The sequence below is a fragment of the Condylura cristata genome, unplaced genomic scaffold, assembly GCF_000260355.1.
Source record: "Condylura cristata isolate star-nosed mole 26May11 unplaced genomic scaffold, ConCri1.0 scaffold00005, whole genome shotgun sequence".
NCBI classification, from domain to species: Eukaryota; Metazoa; Chordata; class Mammalia; order Eulipotyphla; family Talpidae; genus Condylura; species Condylura cristata.
Window position 1 is genome coordinate 16470555 of NW_004567106.1, and position 21472 is coordinate 16492026.

The window sequence follows — 21472 nt, forward strand, 5'->3', positions numbered from 1 at the left end:
ACCAGCCCTGGAGGGAGCCACATGGTGCCGCAGGCCTCTCTTGACCCACCTACTGTTTCCCTCAGCAGTGTTCTTCATCAGTCAGCCTGTTCTGCTCCCCACTTTGTCTCTAGTGAATCCTCTCACCGCCCCTGCACCTCTGACCTGTACCCCAGTTCTGTATGAATAAATAAATAAATATTAAAAAAAAAAGAACATGTCCACCATTTCACATTTTGTATATACTAATCAGGTTGGGCTTATCCTTGGCAATCTAGCTCTTGATGGCTGTGTTCCTGAGGACTGACTGCTACTTAACAGAGATATTTTTACTCCTATTGTGAATTCCAGTTACTCATAAGGGCATGTTAAATGGACTATATTTAAGTAAGTGATAACTTGAGAAAATAATGGCTAATTACTACCTTAAATATTAAAAAAAAGTAATACTTCATTCTTCTCATTGAAAAGATACTTAGTTGTGAAACATTTGTTAATTAAATGATGTATATAACAGAGAAACAAAGTCTTGAACTACAATTGACTAAAAATCTTCTGTATTTCTTTCCATTTATATCTGTATATTCTAAATGTGAATGTTTTGCATCTAGTATAAGTCTTCACATCCTACTGGCTGCACACTACTTTTATTTAGTGATATATTACTATCATTCCTCACGTTACAATTACAACATAATTTTACTGTCTTTATAAGAGCTATTTGTATAGTTATTAGATAATTTAAATAATTATAAGAAAAATTATAATATTTCTAAGAGTAAGATAACTTCCACAAGCAGACTCTCAGATTGGGTTTGGAAGTTGTTATTTTTCCCTATGATTATGATTTTTTTTAACCAAATTATTTATTTTGGAACTTTCAATACTATTAGTGAAGGACATTTCCCCCACACCTCAAGAAAGAAAAGGGCCAAATAGGAGAGGCTGAACACAATTTAACCACTCTCCCAGAGGAAGAAATGAGGTTTAAAAAGAAGTTAACAAGTAATGTCATCAATTTACCATAGTGAGAACTGAAGTTATTTAAATGAACACACTGAACAAAAATCTCTTTAGAATTTCATTAATTTTAAAATTAATACCAAAGAGTTGGATTGCTGAGGTAAAGAATGTGAAAAAATTAAAAATTTTAATCATCTTGATAGATAGTGCCTAACTACCTGCCAGAAAATTTAGAAGAGTTTACATAGCGAAAGAACTTAAATTAAAATAAGGGGCCCTCTCTGGAGGTGCACTGGGTTAAAGCAGCACTGTGAAGCTGGCTAGCCAGAGCCACTTCTGTACAAGTTCAATACACTGCCAGGGAGGTGACCCACATGGTACAGCAGACCTCCCCTGTCTCACCTGCTGCTCCTCTCAGCAGTGTACTTCATCAATCTGCCTGTTCTGCTCCCCATTCTGTCTCTGATGAATTTTCTCACAGTCCCGTACTTCTGGGCCCTACCCCAGTTCTATAAGCAAAAATAAATCTTTTTAAAAATCTAAAGTGTGGGCCCTCCCTGGTGGCACAGCAGGTTAAAGCACAGCATTAAGAACCTCAAGCCACTTCAACACTAGTTCGATCCCCGCCCCCACCACTCCCCAGAGGTGATCCACATGCCAGGCAGACCTCTCCTGACCCGCCCACTGCTCCTCTCAGCAGTGTACTTAGATGATTTGCCAGTTCTGCTCCCCAGTCTCTGGCTTCCTCTTACTTACCGCCTCTGAACCTCTGGCCTGCACCCCACTTCTGTTTGCATACATAAATAAATTATATATATATATATATATATATATATGTAATGCGTTGGCCACAAATTAGAAAACCTTATGCAAGTGCCCTCAAGAAAACAAAATTTAAAGACAGAGTAATAAATTACTATCAACCCTACATCGGTTACTATTTATGTTTTGACCATATCACAACAGATAGCAATTAACTTGTAAACTCTCCGCAGGCAATGAGTTTAATCTGTGCCTGAATATTACGTCTAGTAGGTTATTTAACTTGAAAACAATTCTGTATGGTTGTTTTCATTTTTCAAATAAGCTAAACTATAGCCTTTACAAAGTCGAGGGGAGTGCAAAAACAGACGTAAAAAAAAAAAGGTTCCTGCCCGCTTATAGTTTCCTTCTAGTGGTCAAGAGGTTCTAGGTTAAAAGACAACTTTCTGGGCCCTCCCTAGTAGCACAGTGGGTTAAAGCACTACACTAAGAAGCTGAAACCACTTCCGCATGAGTAGGATTCCCACCTGCTCTGGAGGTGACCACGTGGTTTGGCAGACCCCTCCTGACCCGCCCGCTGCTCCCCTCAGCAGTGTACTTCCTGGATCTGCCTGTTCTGCTCCCCACTCCGTCTCTGGTGAAGTCTTTCACCACCCCTGAGTCTCTGGCCTGTACCCCAGTTCTGTATGCACAAATAAGTAAATCTTTAAAAAAAAAAAAAAAAAAAAGACAACTTTCTACCACCCAATTTATCCCCCTCAGTGTCAAGAGTCAGGGGCGACTCGCAGAGCCTGAAGAAGACACGTTTCTTCCACTTTGCAAAACGAAAAAGCTGACAGGAGCAAAAAGGGGAGATGCCCTTCTAAACTTTTTCTAAATCTTCCAGGGCTATAGAGGCCAAGTTTTACCTTTCAGTCTTGGGAGACCAAGGTAACTAGACCGAGCGTAGAGAAACGCAACAACATCCACGCTTCCCAGAGTCACCTAGGTGAAGACCAACGCATGCGTCGTGCTCGCCTCCGGGCCACACCCCTCCCCTCCCGGAGCGCTCTGCGCAAGCGCGGGCACAGATTGCACCAGAGCTGGTCCTCGGCCCCTGCAGTCCTGTGGCCGCCGCTTCCCCGCCCCTCTCCCTTCCCTCTCCCGCCCCCCCACCGCGGCCACCCAGCGCCGCAGGCCTGTTGGTCGAGCTTTCGCAGTTGGGACTGCGGACTCTGACCGTGTCTGCGCCGGGGCGATCCGGGACTTAGCAGCGCTCGGCTTGCAGGTGAGCGACCCCGGACGCTCTTCCCCGGGAGCGGCGGTCTTTGGCGAGAGCGGAGCGGGCGGCGGAGGAAAGGCCGCCTGGGAGTCGGGGCGGCCTGGCTCCGGGCTGCGCGCAGAACTGGGAGAGGAAGATGTTGTCATCTTCTTTTTCGTGGGCCCAGCCTCTTGCCAAGGGGTTCCACTCTTGGGCTGGCGCCCGCGGTGGCCCGTAAGACCACCCCTCGCCCCCACCCCAAAATACGTTGATTGACTAGGTGAACCCTGATTTTATCTTGAGTCTAGCACGGTTGCCGCACCTTATTTTGAACCTTTCCGGAGTAGGCTGTGCGCTGGGTTTTGTTTATGTAGCCTAGGAAAGGCGCAGACTTTTCTTCTTTCTCACTGATCACGACCCATTTAAATTGGATGGAGTCCCATACTTTTTTTTTTCTTTTCCTCTCCATGCTGTGTCTGGATCTGTGTTGATTTTTAGTAAATAAAGAGGTCGCAATGAAAAATAAACAGGCAGCTCAGAGAGGAGAAGCAGGCCTAGTACTTCTTTATAAACCAACAAGTCCTCAACAATTGAAATGTTTAAATTGACAAGTGGCGAAGAAAAATCGAGTAGGTCCCGTACCTGACCTTGTGTTCCTTAGCCAACTCTATCAAAGCAAGAAAACAAGCCCACACTGAGTCACTTGGTTTTGCCTTCTATGTTTTTTCTCCTCTAAGACAGAGCAGTGGGATGCACTTAACTCTCTTGTTAAGTTAACTCAGATTTGGAAAGGGTTCTGAACCCCATTACCCCATTTGTCCCATTTCATCTAGGCTCCAAGGTCACAGTGTGGGGACGATGGTGCCAATTCACCCCTGAACCACCTGTGGCTGCCAAGTGTTGGTTTAGCTTGGATTTAGTCTCTTTTAACCAAATCAAGAGAACACAGTGCTTTTGTAGAAGCCATAAATCATTTATGTTTTTGAATTTATGGAGTCATTTTATACTTAGATATTTTTAATAGTAGAAACAAGCATCATTCCTCATTCTATAATTTTGTCTGTTTCATGATTTTTTTTTATTATTCTGCTGTTTACCGGCTGAGTTACTCCAAAGCATGAGACGCCAACTTTCAAAAGCAGACTTTTACTATAGGTTAAATTGAATTACCTTTAATGTTTGGTTTTACTTGTTCTAATCAATAAGATTTTTTAAAAGAAACATTATTTATATGAACAATTCATTTGTATGAGTAGCTGCATTAATCTAATTTTAGAAACCAATAAAAGATATATGGTCAAATTTATAGACATTAAATATTATTTTTAATTTCTAATTTCCCCCTTAGCTTCCCCTCAGAATATCAGCAGATTGGATTATATGATTTTAAGTTCATCTTTAAAATTGTATGGCTCTAGCTGCAATATTATTGTCCTACTACTACCTGCAGAGCTTATTTTTATAGAGGTATAAATACTAAATACTTACTAGACTTTAAATTATATTTAATTTTCCCTGTGTTATTTTTGCACATTCCTAAAATTTTGCATATTAATGTTCCAAATTTTGCTGCTTTCTATTGATGAATTTAACATGTTAAAATGTTATTTTGTATTTTTAACTCTGCTAGCTGTTAGGTGAGAGAAAAGCCTGCAGGATTTGTTGTCAGTTGGTTTTGTTGTAGATGTTGAAATGCTTAAAGCATGAGATGTGAGAGTGATAATTGTGAATTATATTTATTACAAAGGGGCATGAATTGTTTTTAAAATTTTTTTAAAGATATTTATTTATTCATACAGAACTGGGGTACAGGCCAGAGATGTGGAGGGTGAGAGGATTCACCAGAGACAGAGTGGGGAGCAGAACAGGCAGATCGATGAAGTATACTGCTGAGGGGAGCAGCGGGCAGGTCAGGAGAGGTCTGCCACACCATGTGGTCACCTCTGGGGCAGGCGGGGATCGAACTCATGCAGAAGTGGCTTTAGCTACTTAGTGCTGTGCTCTAACCCTCTGCGCCACCAGGGAGGGCCACAAAGGGGCATGAATTTTTTAAAAGCTTAAAAATACTATTTGAACTACCTGGTATGATACCTGCTATAATCTACCAAAGGCAACTATTGCCTTCAGGGTTAGTTGGTTTTCCCTTAATCCACATTATTTTGATTGAATATAATTCTAATTTAAAAAATAGTTTGAAGTTTATCTAAATTTATATTTATATAAATATCCTATGGTATTCTTTAATATTTGATTTTTAGATTTAATATATGTCCATATTTAGCATTTTAAATAATCTAAGGTATTGAATGCACATTTTCCCCTCTTTTTAGACATGGGAAAGTCTTTTTCCCATTTACCTTTGCACTCAAATAATGAAGACACCTATGATGGACTCACATCAACTGAAAATATCAGGAATGGATTGATTAATAATGAAGTCCATAATGAAGATTCAAGAAATGGAGATGTCTCTCAATTTCCATATGTGGAATTTACAGGAAGAGATAGTGTCACTTGCCCCACTTGTCAAGGAACAGGAAGAATTCCAAGGGGTATGTATTGTCACTTTAATTTATGCTTCCTGGCATTTGAACAAATATTAAAGCCCACAGGTCTAAGCACAACCCTTTGTTTATTTTAAAAGACTCAGAATTAAGGTTAAAACTGCCTATCATTTATCTTTAGTCAAAAAGACACCAAACCAACAAAAGTAAAAGTGTAGTAGTGTCAACTAACGTTCTTAAAGCAGTAATGTGAACTACCACTCTAACTCCAAAATATTTTCTTTCTTACGTGTTAGAATAGCAAATATGTCTCTTGACTGAAAACTTTTAGTTCTGTTTGGCATCATTTGAGTTCCTGTCACGTCACTTTGCTGTAATTGGTGTTCTGAGCAAGGTAAATGATTCGGTGATGTATTATTTTTAAGTATCTAAAAAGTAATAATAAGTTGTTCATACTGTAATTACTTATTTTGAAAAGGAATTACATGAAAAAGGTTGGTATAAGAAGATGCTCTAAGCAGGAAAAAAATAACTTCTGGCATATCATGTGGGAAGTCATGATATGCATGTGTGCAGTTTGTAAGCTACCATAAATGTAGTGGCAACAATAGAAGTAATAAACATACCTGGCACTGGTTAAATTTCTGCTTGCTTGAAGTTGGTATGTAATATAAGTCCAAAAGAGATTGTGGATAGTCAGAAATCAAGGATGACTCCAATGTTATCCCTCCTCTCCTCCCCAAACAGGGAGAATGGAATATTTATTAAGATACAGAATAGTGTTGGAAGGCAGTTATGTGCACCACTATACCACCAATACAAGATAGAGAAAAGATTTTTCTGTGTGTCATAGGAGAGATCAGAAGCTCAATTTTAGATACAGTCATTTGGAGATACATATTTACTATAACTGTTTCAGTAAACAGTTATAATGAAGACATAAATTCAAGCACAAGAGATGGAAAGAGGCACAAAATGATGTAAAAATAAACTGTTATATTGAAATTAAATTAAACTAAAAATTCAAGCTCAAGGCCTTGGTGGCCTCTTCAGTACACAGAGATGACAAAAGCAAGTTGAATGAAAGTGCCAAGCTCAGTGTGAATAGAAAGAAGAGACTGGAACACTGAACTTTGGAGCATTTTAGCATTTCAAAGTCAGTGGCATGGCAAAAAATTAGCAAAATTTGAAAAAGAGCAGTTAGAGTAGGAGCAGGAAATTCCTGTTTCTGTGATGTCTTAGAAGATGAATGAAGAATGAATGAGGGAAGCAAGATTTGCTACTTTACAATATGTCTATTTGATATATGTTTTTTTTTACCTAGTTATTTTTAAGAAACAACAAACAGGCACTCCATGGTGGCCAAGCAGGTTAAAGAAAGTGTTGCACAGCCAGTTGGACCCCACCCCCTCGTCTGAGGTGATCCACTTGGCAAGGCAGACCTCTCCTGTCTCCCCTCAGCAGTGTATTTTGTCAGTCTGCCTGTTCTGCTCCCAGCTCTGTCTCTGGTGAGCTCTCACCTCTCACCTCCCCTTTACCTCTGGCCTATACACCAAATAAATCTTTTTATGTATATATAAAAGAAACAACAAACATAGGAGAAACTCACAATTCGTAAGAGACGTTTACAGGCATAAGCAAAAATCTATTTGTCTGGTTGTCTCCTTCACTGTACCCAGGAACAGGGAGTTGACCAAATCTCTTTATTTCTTATCAGTGGAAAAAGCAGACGTTTAAATGTGCATAAATACCTTACCTTGTTTGCAGTCCTTTTCTGATAATCTCTCATAACTGACCTTCTTCCCATTCCTTCTCACCATCCTACCCTTAGCTGAAAATATTATTTAAGGAGTGGCTTAGGCCATTTTGACTAGTTATCCAATTTTCCTTACATATATACAGTAGGAACACATGTTACTTTTGTTAGTGTTTCTCCTGCTAATGTCTGTATTTATTGTAAGGATGTATTAACCAAGAACTTAGGACAACAGAAGGCACTCACTTTTAATCATCACCTTAATGAGTGTTAATATCCTATGTATTGAGCCCTAAATCATTATATAATATCCATCCCTGTCTCTTGTTACCTTTTTTGACTCTTTCTCTTTTGGCCCCATTTATTTGTGGGATTTTTATTTTTTAGCTTTTTTACTTTGAACTTATGCTTACTTTGGAGCCCAGCTATGCTCCTGGAGACTCTAGAAAGTTCAGTTTTGTTTTATTTTCAAGCCAGCTGCTTTGCTTCATAATTGGTGAGTTTGTTTCATTTACATTTAGATGAGAACCTGCTACCACTTTTTTGTTCTTTTCTAGTTCTATCCATGTATTTCCTTGTTCAATTTTTTTTTAAAGATTTATTTATTTAAAAAAAAAAAAGATTTATTTATTTATGCATACAGAACTGGGGTATAGGCCAAAAGTACATCAGTGGTGAGAGGATTCACCAGAGGCAGAGCAGAGAGCAGAAAGGCAGATCAAGAAAGTACACTGCTGAGGGGAGCAGGGGCGAGTCAGGAGAGGTCTGCCACACCATGTGGGTCACCTCCGGGATGGGGATCGAATTTGCAGTGAAGCAGCTGCCATGAGCTTCATGGTGCTGAACTTTATCCCATTGTGCAACCAGAGAGGACCCTCCTTGTTCAATTTTTTATGGACTTTATCCTCTTTGATTTAGATAGGAGATCTCCTTTTCACATTTAAGTCTAGTGTTGGCCAGATCTTGCAGCTTTTATTTGTTGGGCATGCCTTTATTTATCCCTCATATCTGAAAGAGCCTTACAGTATAGTGTTTTTGGTTGTATTCTTTGAATATTTTTTATGTCATTCATTCTCTCCTTGCCTATAATATATCTGCTGAAATGTATGATGAAAGCTTGGTGGGAGTATCTTTATGTTTCCTCTTATTTTGCCCTGAGGTGCCTTCAGAGGTCTTCCATGGCTTTCTCTAGAATTTGTTTTTGTTTGTTTGTTTTTACGCATACAGAACTGGGGTATAGGCTAGAGGTGCAGGGGCGGTGAGAGGATTCACCAGAAAGATTGGGGAGCAGAACAGACCGACTGACAAAGTACACTGCTGAGAGGAGCAGTGGGCGGGTCAGGAGAGGTCTGCTGCACCATGTGGTTACCTCTGGGGCAGGGATCGAACTCATGCTGCAGTGGCTTTAGCTTCTTAGTGCTGTGCTCTAACTGGCTGTGCCACCAGGGAGAGCCCTAGAGTTTTTATTTTTTTTTAAATCTTGTTTATTGAGCTCTTTACAGCCTGAATTTGTGCCATTTTTTTAAGCTTCAATTTCTACCTTCTATTCATTTTATTTCTGAATTTATTCATTTTCCTTAATTGTCTTATATTTCTTTGATTAGCTTGTATCACTTGTCTTTTTGAGTTTCTTTGTTATAGCAGTGTTAAACTCAGAGAAATACTCTTTCATGTCTTTGTAGTTATATTCTGGAAAATTTTGTTCTCATAATGTCATATTCCCTCAAGTTTTCAAGTCACGTTGTGTTACATTTTTTGTCTGTGTCTGTCATTTCCCCCTTTTAAAAATATTTCTTGCAGTAACATGGGGAGTTGAACCATTTTACTTTTCTACAGGTGGCACTGTGGTTTTATTAGATTTGGATTAATTTTCTTTTTTGGCCTTTTCTGACAAAAACCTGTTTTTGCTGTTGCTGAGTCAGGTAGGGGAAGGTCCTGGAGAACTCCAACTGCTGGTGTAATGTGCTTGGGGGCCATGGGGGGTTGCCTTGTATTTATGACACCACTAATATTCTTCCTCTCTGAGTTCTAGATCTGGCATTCTTTTGTCTGTGCACTGTCAGTGCATTTCTTGAGGTGAATACCAGTAGTTCTGACAGTAGAACTAAAGTGTCATCTTGAGCATCAAAACTCTTAGGAGTGTCATCTTCGGCATCCAAAGTCCATCATATGTTTTCCCCCTTGTTCAAGGCATGTGTCCCATCTGCTTGCTGCTCTACCTACTCCAGACTCTCTGTTGGTGTCTCTCTACCCTAAGCCTCCAAGCATTTCTTTCCCCCTACCTCCAGTGAAGCATGACTCTCTCTTGTGTTTCCTCTGTTGCTTAGTGTTTTCTCTGATGCCCAATGGGGTGTCCCACTTTTACTCCAAGCCAGCATGGGATGCTGGGTATGATTTCCCTTGGGGAACTGTTAGCTATTCCTCTAAGGAGCAAAGCAAGGAATCTCTTCCGTTGCCATCTTCGTTAGGGTCTTAGGAGAGATTTTTTTTAAAGATGGAGTGAATAATATGTTTTATATACTAGTAAGAATAATCCCATAGAGTAAACTTTAATAATGATGGAGATGGGAGACTATTAGATCTTGTGCACAAGTACAGAGGGCTTCTCTTGCAAGGAACATAGTTTACTCTTAAGTGATAGGAGAGCAGATAGAGTGTATGGACATAGGAGCTTTGCTTTGGTGAACACAGTGATGGGAGCTTGTGGAAATTCTCTTCTGTTTGCCATGTCATGAGCTAAAGAGTAAAGGTAGGAAAGAAGATACTAGAAGTTTGGGGAGGTGAAGTAAGGTAATTGAAAAGTCAGATTGAAAATATATATATAACTATGGAAAGAAATATACTATGTTTGTTGGTATTATTAATGACCATTTGAAAGAATGAAATAAAATGAGACCAGTGAACATAGTTTGACATCATTATCTACTCACATTTATTTATGAATATAAGTATAATAGCTAAAAGGTTGATTCTAACTGGGATTGTGGCTTAACTAAATGAACAAGACATCAGATGATCAGACAAGATGGGATATGTGAACACACATAGAGACAGACATGTGCAGTCATGCATTGATTCTGTATTCACATCATTGTGTGAAACAAGGCTGTTGCTCCGTTATAATAAATTATTTGAACTTACAGATTCTGTGAGCTCATTGAAAGCAGAGTAAATATTCATTGTATTTAAGTTATAAAAGTTGGCCTTTGATCAACTTCTTGTAAGCAGAGGACATAAACTTTACAGTATCAATAAATAGAACATAACACTATGAAAGTATTTTCTTCATGATTTTTCTTGATAACATTTCCTTTTCTCTAGCTTACTCTATTATAGGGATAAAGACTATATTAAGTACAATACTTAAAATATGCGTAATTGACTGTTTATGGGTAAGGTTTCTGATCAGCAGTAAGCAATTGGTAGTTAAGTGTGGGGGCAGTTAAAATTTATACTCTGACTTTTAACTGTGTGTAGGCTCAAAACCACTAACCCCTATGTTGTTCAAGGGTCAACTGTATGTATATGTGGGTGTGGTGGAGGAAAGTGTAAATGTTGGGAGAGCAGAGGAAAAATCAGAAAGGAATAATGGAAGCATATGGAAAACTTGAAAAAAAGAATCTGCATTTGGTTACTGCTTTAATAGGTAATATAAAGAGTTAAGTTCTGGTACTTTGAGAAGTTGGTACTTAAGGCCTATTTTCCATTAAAGCATAAGGATATAGTTCAACCTAAGAAAAAAATAATATGTTTTGAAGTGGTTTAATGTGGAGAGTTATATGGCCTGAAAGATTCCTGGAAGGCTTATTATGTAGGAGCTTTTGAAGTGTGAGACTTAGTATGTGTCAATTTTGTTATTTAAGGAGGATAATGTAAAAACCTTGGTAGTTAAAGGGATTTTGGTACACAAAAGAAACTTCTGTTTTTATCCAGATAAAAAAAATAGTCTTAATGGAAGCCTGTGAGGTTGAAGGAAGGTCTAGTGAGGACTTTCTTTGATTTTTTTCATTGGAAGAAACAATTACAAGAGTGAACTTTATCATTCCTAATACTATTTCAGTTAGCTAAATACCTACGTACGGGGAAAAAAAGAAAATAATATCTGCTTTGGAAGTCAGTTTCTACTGTTTACTTTTTGAAGATTTTGAGAGCAGTTTACTAAAGGAATGAGATAAGAACCAGATATTATTCTGATTGTCTAAACCACTTTGCCTAGGAAACCATATTTATATATATTTTTAAAGATTTATTTATTTATTTATACAGAACTGGGGTACAGGTCAGAGATGTGGAGGGTGATAGGATTCACCAGAGACAGAGTGGGGAACAGAACAGGTAGATCGACGCAGTACACTGCTGAGGGGAGCAGCGGGCCGGGTCAGGAGAGGTCTGCCACCCATGTGGACCAGGGCAGGCAGGGATCGAACTCATGTGGAAGTGGCTTTAGCTTCTTAGTGCTTAGTGCTGTGCTTTAACCCGCTGTGCCACCAGGGAGGGCCATATACTTATATTTTTTAATAAGTCATGTTAGAATTTTCTAAACCCTGTGTTTTTATTTTAGGGCAAGAAAATCAACTGGTGGCATTGATTCCATATAGCGATCAGAGATTAAGACCAAGAAGAACGTAAGTGATTATAAGAAAATGGCATTTTATTTATCTTTTTCCCCCTGCTTTTCAAACTATGTGTAATTGCTCTAATTGTACTATTAAGACGGAAAATGTTTGATGTTGCTAAGTATACAATAGAGAATTTTCATTTTAATAAGTAACTGGCAATAATTCACTAAAATGGAGGTTTCATTTTCTCTAGTGTGGAGAGAGTACCAACAATTTTGCTTTTGTGAATTAAAAAAAAAAGCCTTGAAATCTATGTTTTTAGAAAATTTTCCATCTTGATTCTAATATGCAACCTGGTTTGTGAATGACTACAATAATGTTCTGTCCTTAATAAGCCTAATATTAAGTCTCCATCTTTGGGGGGAAAAAAACTTAGTGAGTAATGTGGGTTTACAACACTGCATAGGGGTAAGTCATCTTTTAAGAATAACATAGAAGGGCCTTCCTGGTAGTCCAGGGGCTCAGGTAGTGTATGGGTTAAAGTCTCAGCACTATCAAGCTATCATAGCCACTTTGATCTGGTCTGAGTTTGATATCTGGCCCAGAAGCTGCCCCACATGGCCCAACAGACCTCTCCTGCCTTGCCCTCTGCTCCCCTCAGCAGAGTATTTTAGAAGATATTCTGCTCCCACTCTTCTGGTGAATCCTCTCACTCTTCCCACTTCCCCACCCCCTGCAGCCCTGGTCTATACCCCAGTTCTTATATGCATAAATAAGTAAAAAAAAAAAAAATCTTTAAAAACCCTATTCAGTACTTTCATAATGTAAAATATTGGTGAAATTATACATCTTTATCTGCTGTATAATGAGCAAATTAATTTGAAAATATCTTTTCTAGGTGTTTCAATATGTAATTTGTATATTTAAACACTTCATTTTCATTTCAGAAAACTGTATGTGGTGGTTTCCGTGTTCGTCTGTCTACTCCTTTCTGGACTGGCAGTGTATTTCCTTTTTCCTCGCTCTATTGATGTGAAATACATTGGTGTAAAATCAGCTTACGTCAGTTATGATGTTCAAAAGCGTGTGGTATATTTGAATATCACTGTAAGTACAAATCCTTAAAAATATTTTAATCACTTTTGTCGTGTTAAATAACACCTTTGTTCTTTTTAGCCAGATGTTAACAGGACATGGTAAGCATGACACAGGTTAGTTTGCTTTTTAATCTTTGCCGTATTGATTTTCTTTACCATTTCTGATTCTGCTGACAGTGGTAAGTAAACAAACAGTGGTAGTTATGTATACAGAATTCTTTAACCTTTAGGAGGGTAAAATGAACTAAGCAATTAACTGAATGTAAATGAAGTATTGATAATCCATTTACTTTTCAACATTTGATCTAATAGCTTCTACCAATGTGTTACATAGTTTATTTGATAGATATTATAAATGTGATATTTTTGTTTCCTTGAATATTGCGTTTAATTAATCACAGTGAAATAACACTGAAATTTGCCATCTTTAACAGACCATGACTGATTTCTCTTTAAAGTACTATGTGTGAAAATGTCCTGTGCGTCCCCAGGACCTGACCTTTTTGTTTTGGACTCTGCATCTGCTTCACTCCTCAAGACAAAGAATCCTCAGGGAAGACATTCTATTTGTCTTACTATTAACAACAACAAAAACATATTATGTGCAAACTACATTTTTAAGAGGAATACATGTACTGATTATGGCATTGGCTATCATTAGTAACTTTGAGCCTCAGTGTATCTGTGTGGCTGTGATCTGTTTGGAAGAGAGAGATCAGATATTAATTGGGTTCTTAGCAGAGGTGGTTGGTGTGCTTGAGGTTGGAGTAGATGTTGGAGTAGATCTATGGTGAGGGGTATGAGGTAGGACAGGATAGGAAACAAAGGAAAACAGTATGTTAAAGTAGGATTGCTTTTAAATTGCAAGAAAAAACCCTCAATGAATCCACTTAGTCCCATAGCTTGCAGTCAAAAGTTGTTAATCTAAGTTTTTTCTCTTAAAAAAAAAAAACTATATGGAACAAATATATGTGCATAAAATACTCACAACACATTGCTACTTTTACAGACATTTGGAACCAAGAACATAGCAAAGTTTCCTTTTTTGGACAATGTTTACAGCCATGACCAGATGTTTTTTTGCCAATCTCTAGGGCCTCTTCTCATATCAGATACTATAAATTTACAATAAAAAGTAATAATGCCATGTGACAGTTCATTTAAATGCCAGGATATATTTACATGTAAATATCATACTTTGTTTTAAATAAGAAATTCCATATTCGGAAATAATAGCATATAATTCAATTGAGAAAGACTGTAAATAAACAAGTTATAAAAATAAATATTATATTTAGGCCTCCCTGGTGGTGCAGGGGTTAAAGTTAGTGCTGTCAAGCTATCACCAGCCTCTGCAGCATGAGTTCAATCCATGGCCAGGAAGCTGACCACGTGGTACAGCAGACTTCTCGTGTCTCACCTGCTTTTCTCCTTAGCAGTATGTTTCAGTAGATCTACCTGTCTGTTCACCTGTTCAACTTCCCAAAATAAATAAAAATAAATCTTAAAAAAAATGAAGATTAGATTTAATTTGTTGACAATGAAATAAATCCAAGATATAAGTAGCTTCTCTACCAGTATTTTAAAAGTTGTTGCTACATAATAATATTGCTTTTGTTTCTTCTATTGAGTACTATGTATTAGTATTACTCATTGCTTTTTTGGTAACTTTTATTCTCTTTCCACATATGAAAAAATACCTTTAGATAACATTTGAAAAATACCATAATGTGTAAAAATGTTTACTACTGTTACTTACACCTCTCTGTTAATGTGGATACATATCTGCTAATAATGAATATAAATTCACATACTTGAATATAGTTATAAATGTAGTCAGACATTCTTGTCATTATGAAGATACACACATAAACATGCATATGCATATGTGTATATTAAGTATATGCATGTGTATTTTAACTGTTAGCTCACTGCATTTTATACTGTATTTAGTTACATGTAGCTCTTTACGTGAGTGCATTATGATCATTTTCTTAATATATGTTCACTTTTGCTGTTGTAAATATTCAGAAAATACATTTGTACTTAACATTTTGTTTCGGTTTTAGATTATTTCTTTAGAATAAACTGAAAATACGTCAATAAATTATAATAGCTTAAGGCCTTAGATAATAAATTCTGTTTATTGGAGTTTTCTCATTATTGAAAAGCTTATGATTATGAGCCCTTGATTTACAGATAAGTGAATTTTCACTGTTCTCAGAAACAAAATGCCTTTTAGTACTGTTTTTGTTATTTCTCTTTTCTTTCCTGATATTTGTGTTTTTCCCCTAATTCCTAATATATATTTTTTCCAAGTACTTATAATTCTCTTTGTTCTCAAGCTGTTTTTAACTATTGATCCCTTTAATAATGAATGCTGTGAACTCTTCAAAGAAAAGACATAGACGAACATTATTTTTGTTTGTAGAGAAAATTGTAAGATTCTCCCAACTCCCATTGCTCGGTCTGTATCAAAAAGTACATTGACAGCAAAATAATAATTTTCTTACAGTGTCTAGAAATGGACTTGATATGGGTATTAAGACTGAATTATATAAGCATATTTATATCCTTAATAAAGATTACTTCTATATTATAGAATTGCATTTTACATTTATAACTATACATGGATGCATAAATATCATCATATACTTGATCTCTATCATAGTTTTTAATGTCCATTATCATTGTGCAATATGATTTTTAAATTAGCAAATGGGTTATGGATAATGTACAATTAAAAAGAGTTAAAACTGAACCTACGTAATCTACTTTTCATTTTTCAAAATTTCTTCTGAGTGTATTTTCCTTTCTGCTATTCCATAAAACATCTTTTCCATTTCTTTCTCCATATTCATATTAATTTACTTGTTTGATTTTTCTAAAATCATTGTGTTCAACAAAAACAATTTTTATGTATTTCTTCGCTTTCTCACATGATAATTCCGAAAAATCTCTCAATTATTTAGTTGAAAGTTAATCTGCTGTTTTTAATGACAACATAATAATTTGTTAATCATTCCTTTTTATGGATCAGCATTCCCTGTAGCTTCAGGCTTCTGTTATGTTTTTTGCTTCTGTCTCCACAAAGAACACTGGTATTAAGTTCCTGATATTTTTACTTCTGTGAGGAAGATTCTGAGAAATAGTGTTGCTAATGTCAAGGGTATAGATATTATTTATTTGTGTAGTCATTGCAAGATTACTTATCAAAATAACTAGTGGTTCACATGTTTGCCCTGTCCCTACCAGAAATAAAATGTCACTTCTTGCAAGTTTTACTGGTTTGATGGACATAAGCAATATTCCATTTTACTTCAGTTGTTTCCTTGACTGTAAGTGAATTTGAAAAAATTTAAATGTTTCTTGGCTATTTATATTTATATTTTTATGATCTTTACATAAATTTTTGCTCTTTTGTTTTTGTCCTATTAAAACTTTGTCTTTTTTATTTTAGTTTGTAAGTACTCTATGTGAAATTATAGGTGGTAACTACTGCTGTATCTGCTTTGGATGTATTTCTTCAAGATTTATCATTTATTATAGTACATTTTTGCCGTGATTGCTTTAGATGCTTTTTTAACTGTAATATCTTCATTTAGCATTGACTATTATTGAAAATACTGAGATAGTAGTTGTGAGTTAGAATTATGGAATGTTATAGATATAACTCGACTTCTTTTTAATCAGTTGGATTTGAATCTTTTCTTTTTCATCTCCATATTGCCCTGGTATAAATATTCACTCATATATAAATTAAAATACCAACTTTTTTAAACATAGTGTACTTAAAGTGCTATTTAATGTTTTAAGTGGTCATGTGTATATTTAATACAGTAGGAAACAACCTACAAATATAATATGTAGAGTCATGTATATTCTCATCTAATAAAATTTTAATTATGTGCTTATTATAGGCAAGTATTTATAGACATAGTGATCATCCATAAAATTAGTTCATTAAATATTTGACATTTTTGATAATACTTATCTCCCTCCTAAAAAAAATGAAGTATGGCCATAGCTGAAGTGATTTTCATTAGATTTGGAGTATTCACTATGCTTATTTTCAGATTAACTTTTATATTTTCTGCTTCCTCTCTTTTGTAGAACACACTAAACATAACGAACAATAACTTCTATTCGGTTGAAGTTGAAAACATAACCGCTCAAGTTCAGTTTTCAAAAACAGTTATTGGAAAGGCACGCTTAAACAATATAACCAATATTGGTCCACGGGATATGAAACAGGTAAGCCTCAGTCATGAAATACTTTGGATGACTCAAATAAGTCTCAGTTTTGTGTATAGTATTAACATGAGAAAAGTGGAGGATTTCCTCAAAAACTTTACTTTGAAATGTATCCTATGCACGTAGAAGAAACAATCTTAAAATCAGACTCATAAAGTGAAAGATTTCTAAAGTTCTAAATTAATTAATTTATCTAAAATTCTTTATTTTTTTATTCTCTATTTTCTTCTTTTGCCTTTCAGATTGATTACACAGTACCTACTGTGATAGCTGAGGAAATGAGTTATATGTAGTAAGTTTTAATTTTTAATTATTTTCTTGTGTTGAATATGAAAATATGAAAAAAAAAGATATAGACATGAAGTACAAAATTACAGTTTGGTTCCCAGTTATTATATTCTTTCCTGTTTTCCTTGCTGCTATGAACAAATCTGCAAAGATATCTCTGAAATGTATGTCATGAAGTATTTTCCCTTGTTTTCTGTGGTTTGAGGTCTTACCTCTTCAGTTGCTTTTTTATATGGTATGAGGTAGTGGGAAAAAAACATTTTTTGACTATTCTTTTTGGCCTCTGATTAACTCAGTTCTTAACTCCTTTTTCTTTCATCGTGTATCCTGGAACAAATCCTACTTGGTCATAATGTGTGTTTCTTTTAATGTATTGTTGCATGTGATCTGTAGAGATTTTGTTGAAGATTTTTATATCCATTTTCTTCAGGGGTTTGTCTGTAGTTCTACTTTTTTGTGGCGTCTTGTGCTGGTTTTGGTGTCAGAGTAATATTGGGCTTATAAATATGTTTGGAAGTATTTCTCTTTTCAGTCTTTGAACGACTTCCTCTTTGAAGGTTTGTAGAACTCTGTAGTAAAACTGTCTGGTCGTGGACCTTTGTTTTTGAGAGACCTTTGATTACTGTTTCAATTTCCTTGCTTATAACTGGTCTGTTGAGGTTTTCTATTTCTTCCTAATTCAGGTTACATGACTATATTTCTGTGAATTTTTCTATCATCTGGTTATTTAATTTTTCTAGCTTGCAAGTGTTCATAGTAGCTTATTATGTTACTCTGAATTTCTGAGTTGTCTGTTGTTAACAGCTCATCTTCATTTCTAATTCTATTGGTGTTTTCTCTCTCTCTTTTTTTACTTTGCCAACCTAACTAATGGTTAATTTATTTTTTCAGAGAACTAGTTTTGGTTTCCATAATCTTTTGAACTTTTTAAATTTCATTTATTTGTGTTCTGATTTTTATTATTTCCTTCCTTCTAATGTCTTTTGGATTTTGTTTGTTCTTTTTCAAGTTCCTTATGGTGCATGATAGTATTATTTGATCTGTTACTTGATTTGTTAGCCTGTATTACATGTACTTCTCTCTTTTTACTGCTTTTGCAGTATCTTCATTTTCATTTGTCTCAAGTATTTTTTAATTTTTTCTTTGAGATCCATCTCTCTCCATCCAATTTTGTTGAATGAAGTTGAAATAATTCCTTAGTGATCTGATGGACCTAGTTCTAGGCTGAGTTTGAAGCTCTGAAGCTTTTAAGTTGGATTTAAATGATTCTAATTAATAAGTAGAAATCATTAAAAGTATTCATAGACTATTTTTTAGAAGTCTACTGTACAATTTCTAAGTAATGAACAAACTGGTTAGTGAATTTGATAAAGTGAACATAGTAGAAGTAATTGTAGTCCATTGTTAAAAAAACTTTAATTGCTGTAGTATGGAGACATTTTTAGAATAAGAAGTCATGAAGTGATTAAACATCCCTTGAAGTGTAGGAAATGCTCAACCAGAAAATAATTTTGTATCATGGCTTAATAGTAAGTGTATTTTAGCTTTAACACAGAAAAAATATAAATAGTAAATAAAATACTTTAAATTTATAATGTCATAGTTTACATTTATCCACACTGCTTTTTTCTTTAACAGTGATTTCTGTACACTGATATCCATCAAAGTGCATAACATAGTGCTCATGATGCAGTAAGTATGAGACTTTCTTTGTACAAGAGATATTTCCTTGGTCAGACTTCAGATTTATATTGGCTTGTAACATAGATGCCGTCATTACAAGTGCCATCTCAATTGGGTTGGAAGCCTTAAAAGAGTTCTATGAGGTCAAAAGGTACCTATTATCCTACTTTACAGAGGAAGAAATGGAAACTCAGAGAAATAGTAAAGGGTCACTTGATTAAAATAGTGAATGTGGACCTAGCAAGCACTCAGGAGAAAATGATCTGATTGGCATAGGAGGAAAACTCCTAGCTCAACATTCAGTTTCTTGACTGTTCTGGTAATGATCATTAATCGTAATAAGAAATAATGCTATCAGGTTTGTAAATTGTCACCATCCTAAGTCAATAAAAAATTTCAAGTTTCATGTTTTGGCCATTAACTGACATTTGATTAGCTTCTTTTACCTGGTAAAAAACTGCATCATCATTTTGAAGCAGATCATGAATGAACTTGTTTAACGTGTTTTGAATAATTGTATTTGTTGTATATAATTATTTGGTTAGGGTTCCTCAGGAAATTTTTCTGTTGTTTCTTAGAGAAATATCCTGTAAAAGACCCATTGTCCACAAAGTTAATATTAATCAAATAACTAATCTCTCTGGAGAAAATTTTGAGGTACTTTAGCAAAGTACTGAATAATTTTATATATGTATATATCTAGTATATTCATTATTTCTCCCCATTTATTTCTTTGTAGAGTTACAGTGACAACAACATATTTTGTACACTCTGAGCAGATATCCCAGGAGAGGTACCAGTATGTTGATTGTGGAAGGAACACAACTTACCATTTGGGGCAGGCTGAATATCTAAATGTACTTCAGCCACAACAGTAAAAACTGAAAGAATTGTCCCTGGAGAAGAAGAAATACTTATTAATGTTTTTCAAATTTTCAGAGATGAAGTACTTCCTTATAGGTCCTAAATCAAACAAACCTAAAGTTTACATTCCTGTTTAAAGAGTACAGTTAAAAGTATGTGGACTTAGCATTACTACAGCTCCCCATTCTGTGGTCATGTTTGTAGCAGGCTCTTTTACTTGACTCTAAATTCACTGTTTGGTTTTCTTTTACATCCTGCCCCCAGAGGGGAAAACTGAAATTTTTCCTTGAAGGACAATAAATAATTATTTAAAAATCAGAGCTCTAGTAACTGTTGAAAATATAATTTTAGTGATGAGCATAATTTAAGAAACTTTATTTCTGATGTTTTTATAGAATTTTACTAAATCTTCATGGGAGAATATTAAAGAGTAATCTTCTTTTCCTGTTTTATAAATTATCATTGCTACATGGTAGTATTGAAGTTACATATTTTAGCTTTTAGCTAAATGTATTTAATTTTTCACTTATTGAAATTATCATTTGCATGTTTTTGTTAGTCTTTTTAGCCAGTGCTTGATTTATCACTTACAAACCAAATAATCTTTGCAAAAATTCTGTAAAGTTTAAAAAAAACCTAAATAATGTATTTTACATGTCTTTCCATGTTACAATTTTTTAAATTTTTGTGTGAATTCATAGTCATTTAATGTACAATAATGTAAATAAATTTGTGCATGGTTTTTATATAGCTTGAATAATATATAAAACAATACAGTTTCAAAATAAAGTAAGTTGCTTGTAAAAAAGTAAATGAAGTAGGAAAATGAAATTCAGAAACCTATAAAGTGTGAATATGGTTCTAGTTATATGTTGAATCAGGCACAAAGTAGATTTGGGATAGACTATTGTGATGTTCCACTTGTTTTAAATCTTATCATGTTAAAGAATTGTGAAGACAATTTTTTTTTCATAGCCATCAGGTGTACAAGTCATAAATTATATAAATGCAGTAGAGTAAAAATAATTTCTTTGGTGAAAATTATGACTACTTGATAGCAATTTTGTCACTAAACGGTAGTCGTTATGTCAGAGTAAATCTGTATACAAATAAACATTTAGTTACTTTGATATCACATGGATATCATACCTTCCAGAGTTACATTTTAAAAGTTTTCTACTTTGGGTTTGAACATTTAAAATTTCTTTCAAATATAAGCTATTGACTTGCTCACTTTGCTGTTTTATATTTTTAGTACCATTTTTCATTTGGGCTTTTTGTCTGTTCACTTGCTAAGTCCCACATACTTTTAAAATATATACCACTGAGCATACGGGCTGACTGTGATACCAAAAAAAAAAAAGTTTAAGTGGCTTGAGATTAATTTATTTCTGTCACCTAGTGACAGAAATTAACTCCTCCCACCCCTAAAAGTGCCTAATACATCTGGAAATACCTGCTTATTTACTCTCTCAACTATAATACATAAACTTTATTTAATTATTTAGAAGTAATAAAGCCCT

At 35.2% G+C, this 21472-nt stretch overlaps 1 protein-coding gene across 1 annotated transcript; it reads left to right on the forward strand.

Moving 5' to 3' along the window:
* The first annotated feature begins 2822 nt into the window (after positions 1-2822).
* TMEM106B (transmembrane protein 106B) lies at positions 2823-20392 on the forward strand. The gene is made up of 8 exons (XM_004676725.2): positions 2823-2971; positions 5275-5496; positions 11766-11829; positions 12711-12870; positions 16974-17114; positions 17357-17406; positions 19041-19094; positions 19825-20392. The coding sequence occupies exons 2-8, from the start codon at positions 5277-5279 to the stop codon at positions 19961-19963; spliced, it is 828 nt and encodes a 275-aa protein (XP_004676782.1). The 5' UTR covers positions 2823-2971; positions 5275-5276; the 3' UTR covers positions 19964-20392.
* The last annotated feature ends 1080 nt before the right edge of the window (positions 20393-21472 follow it).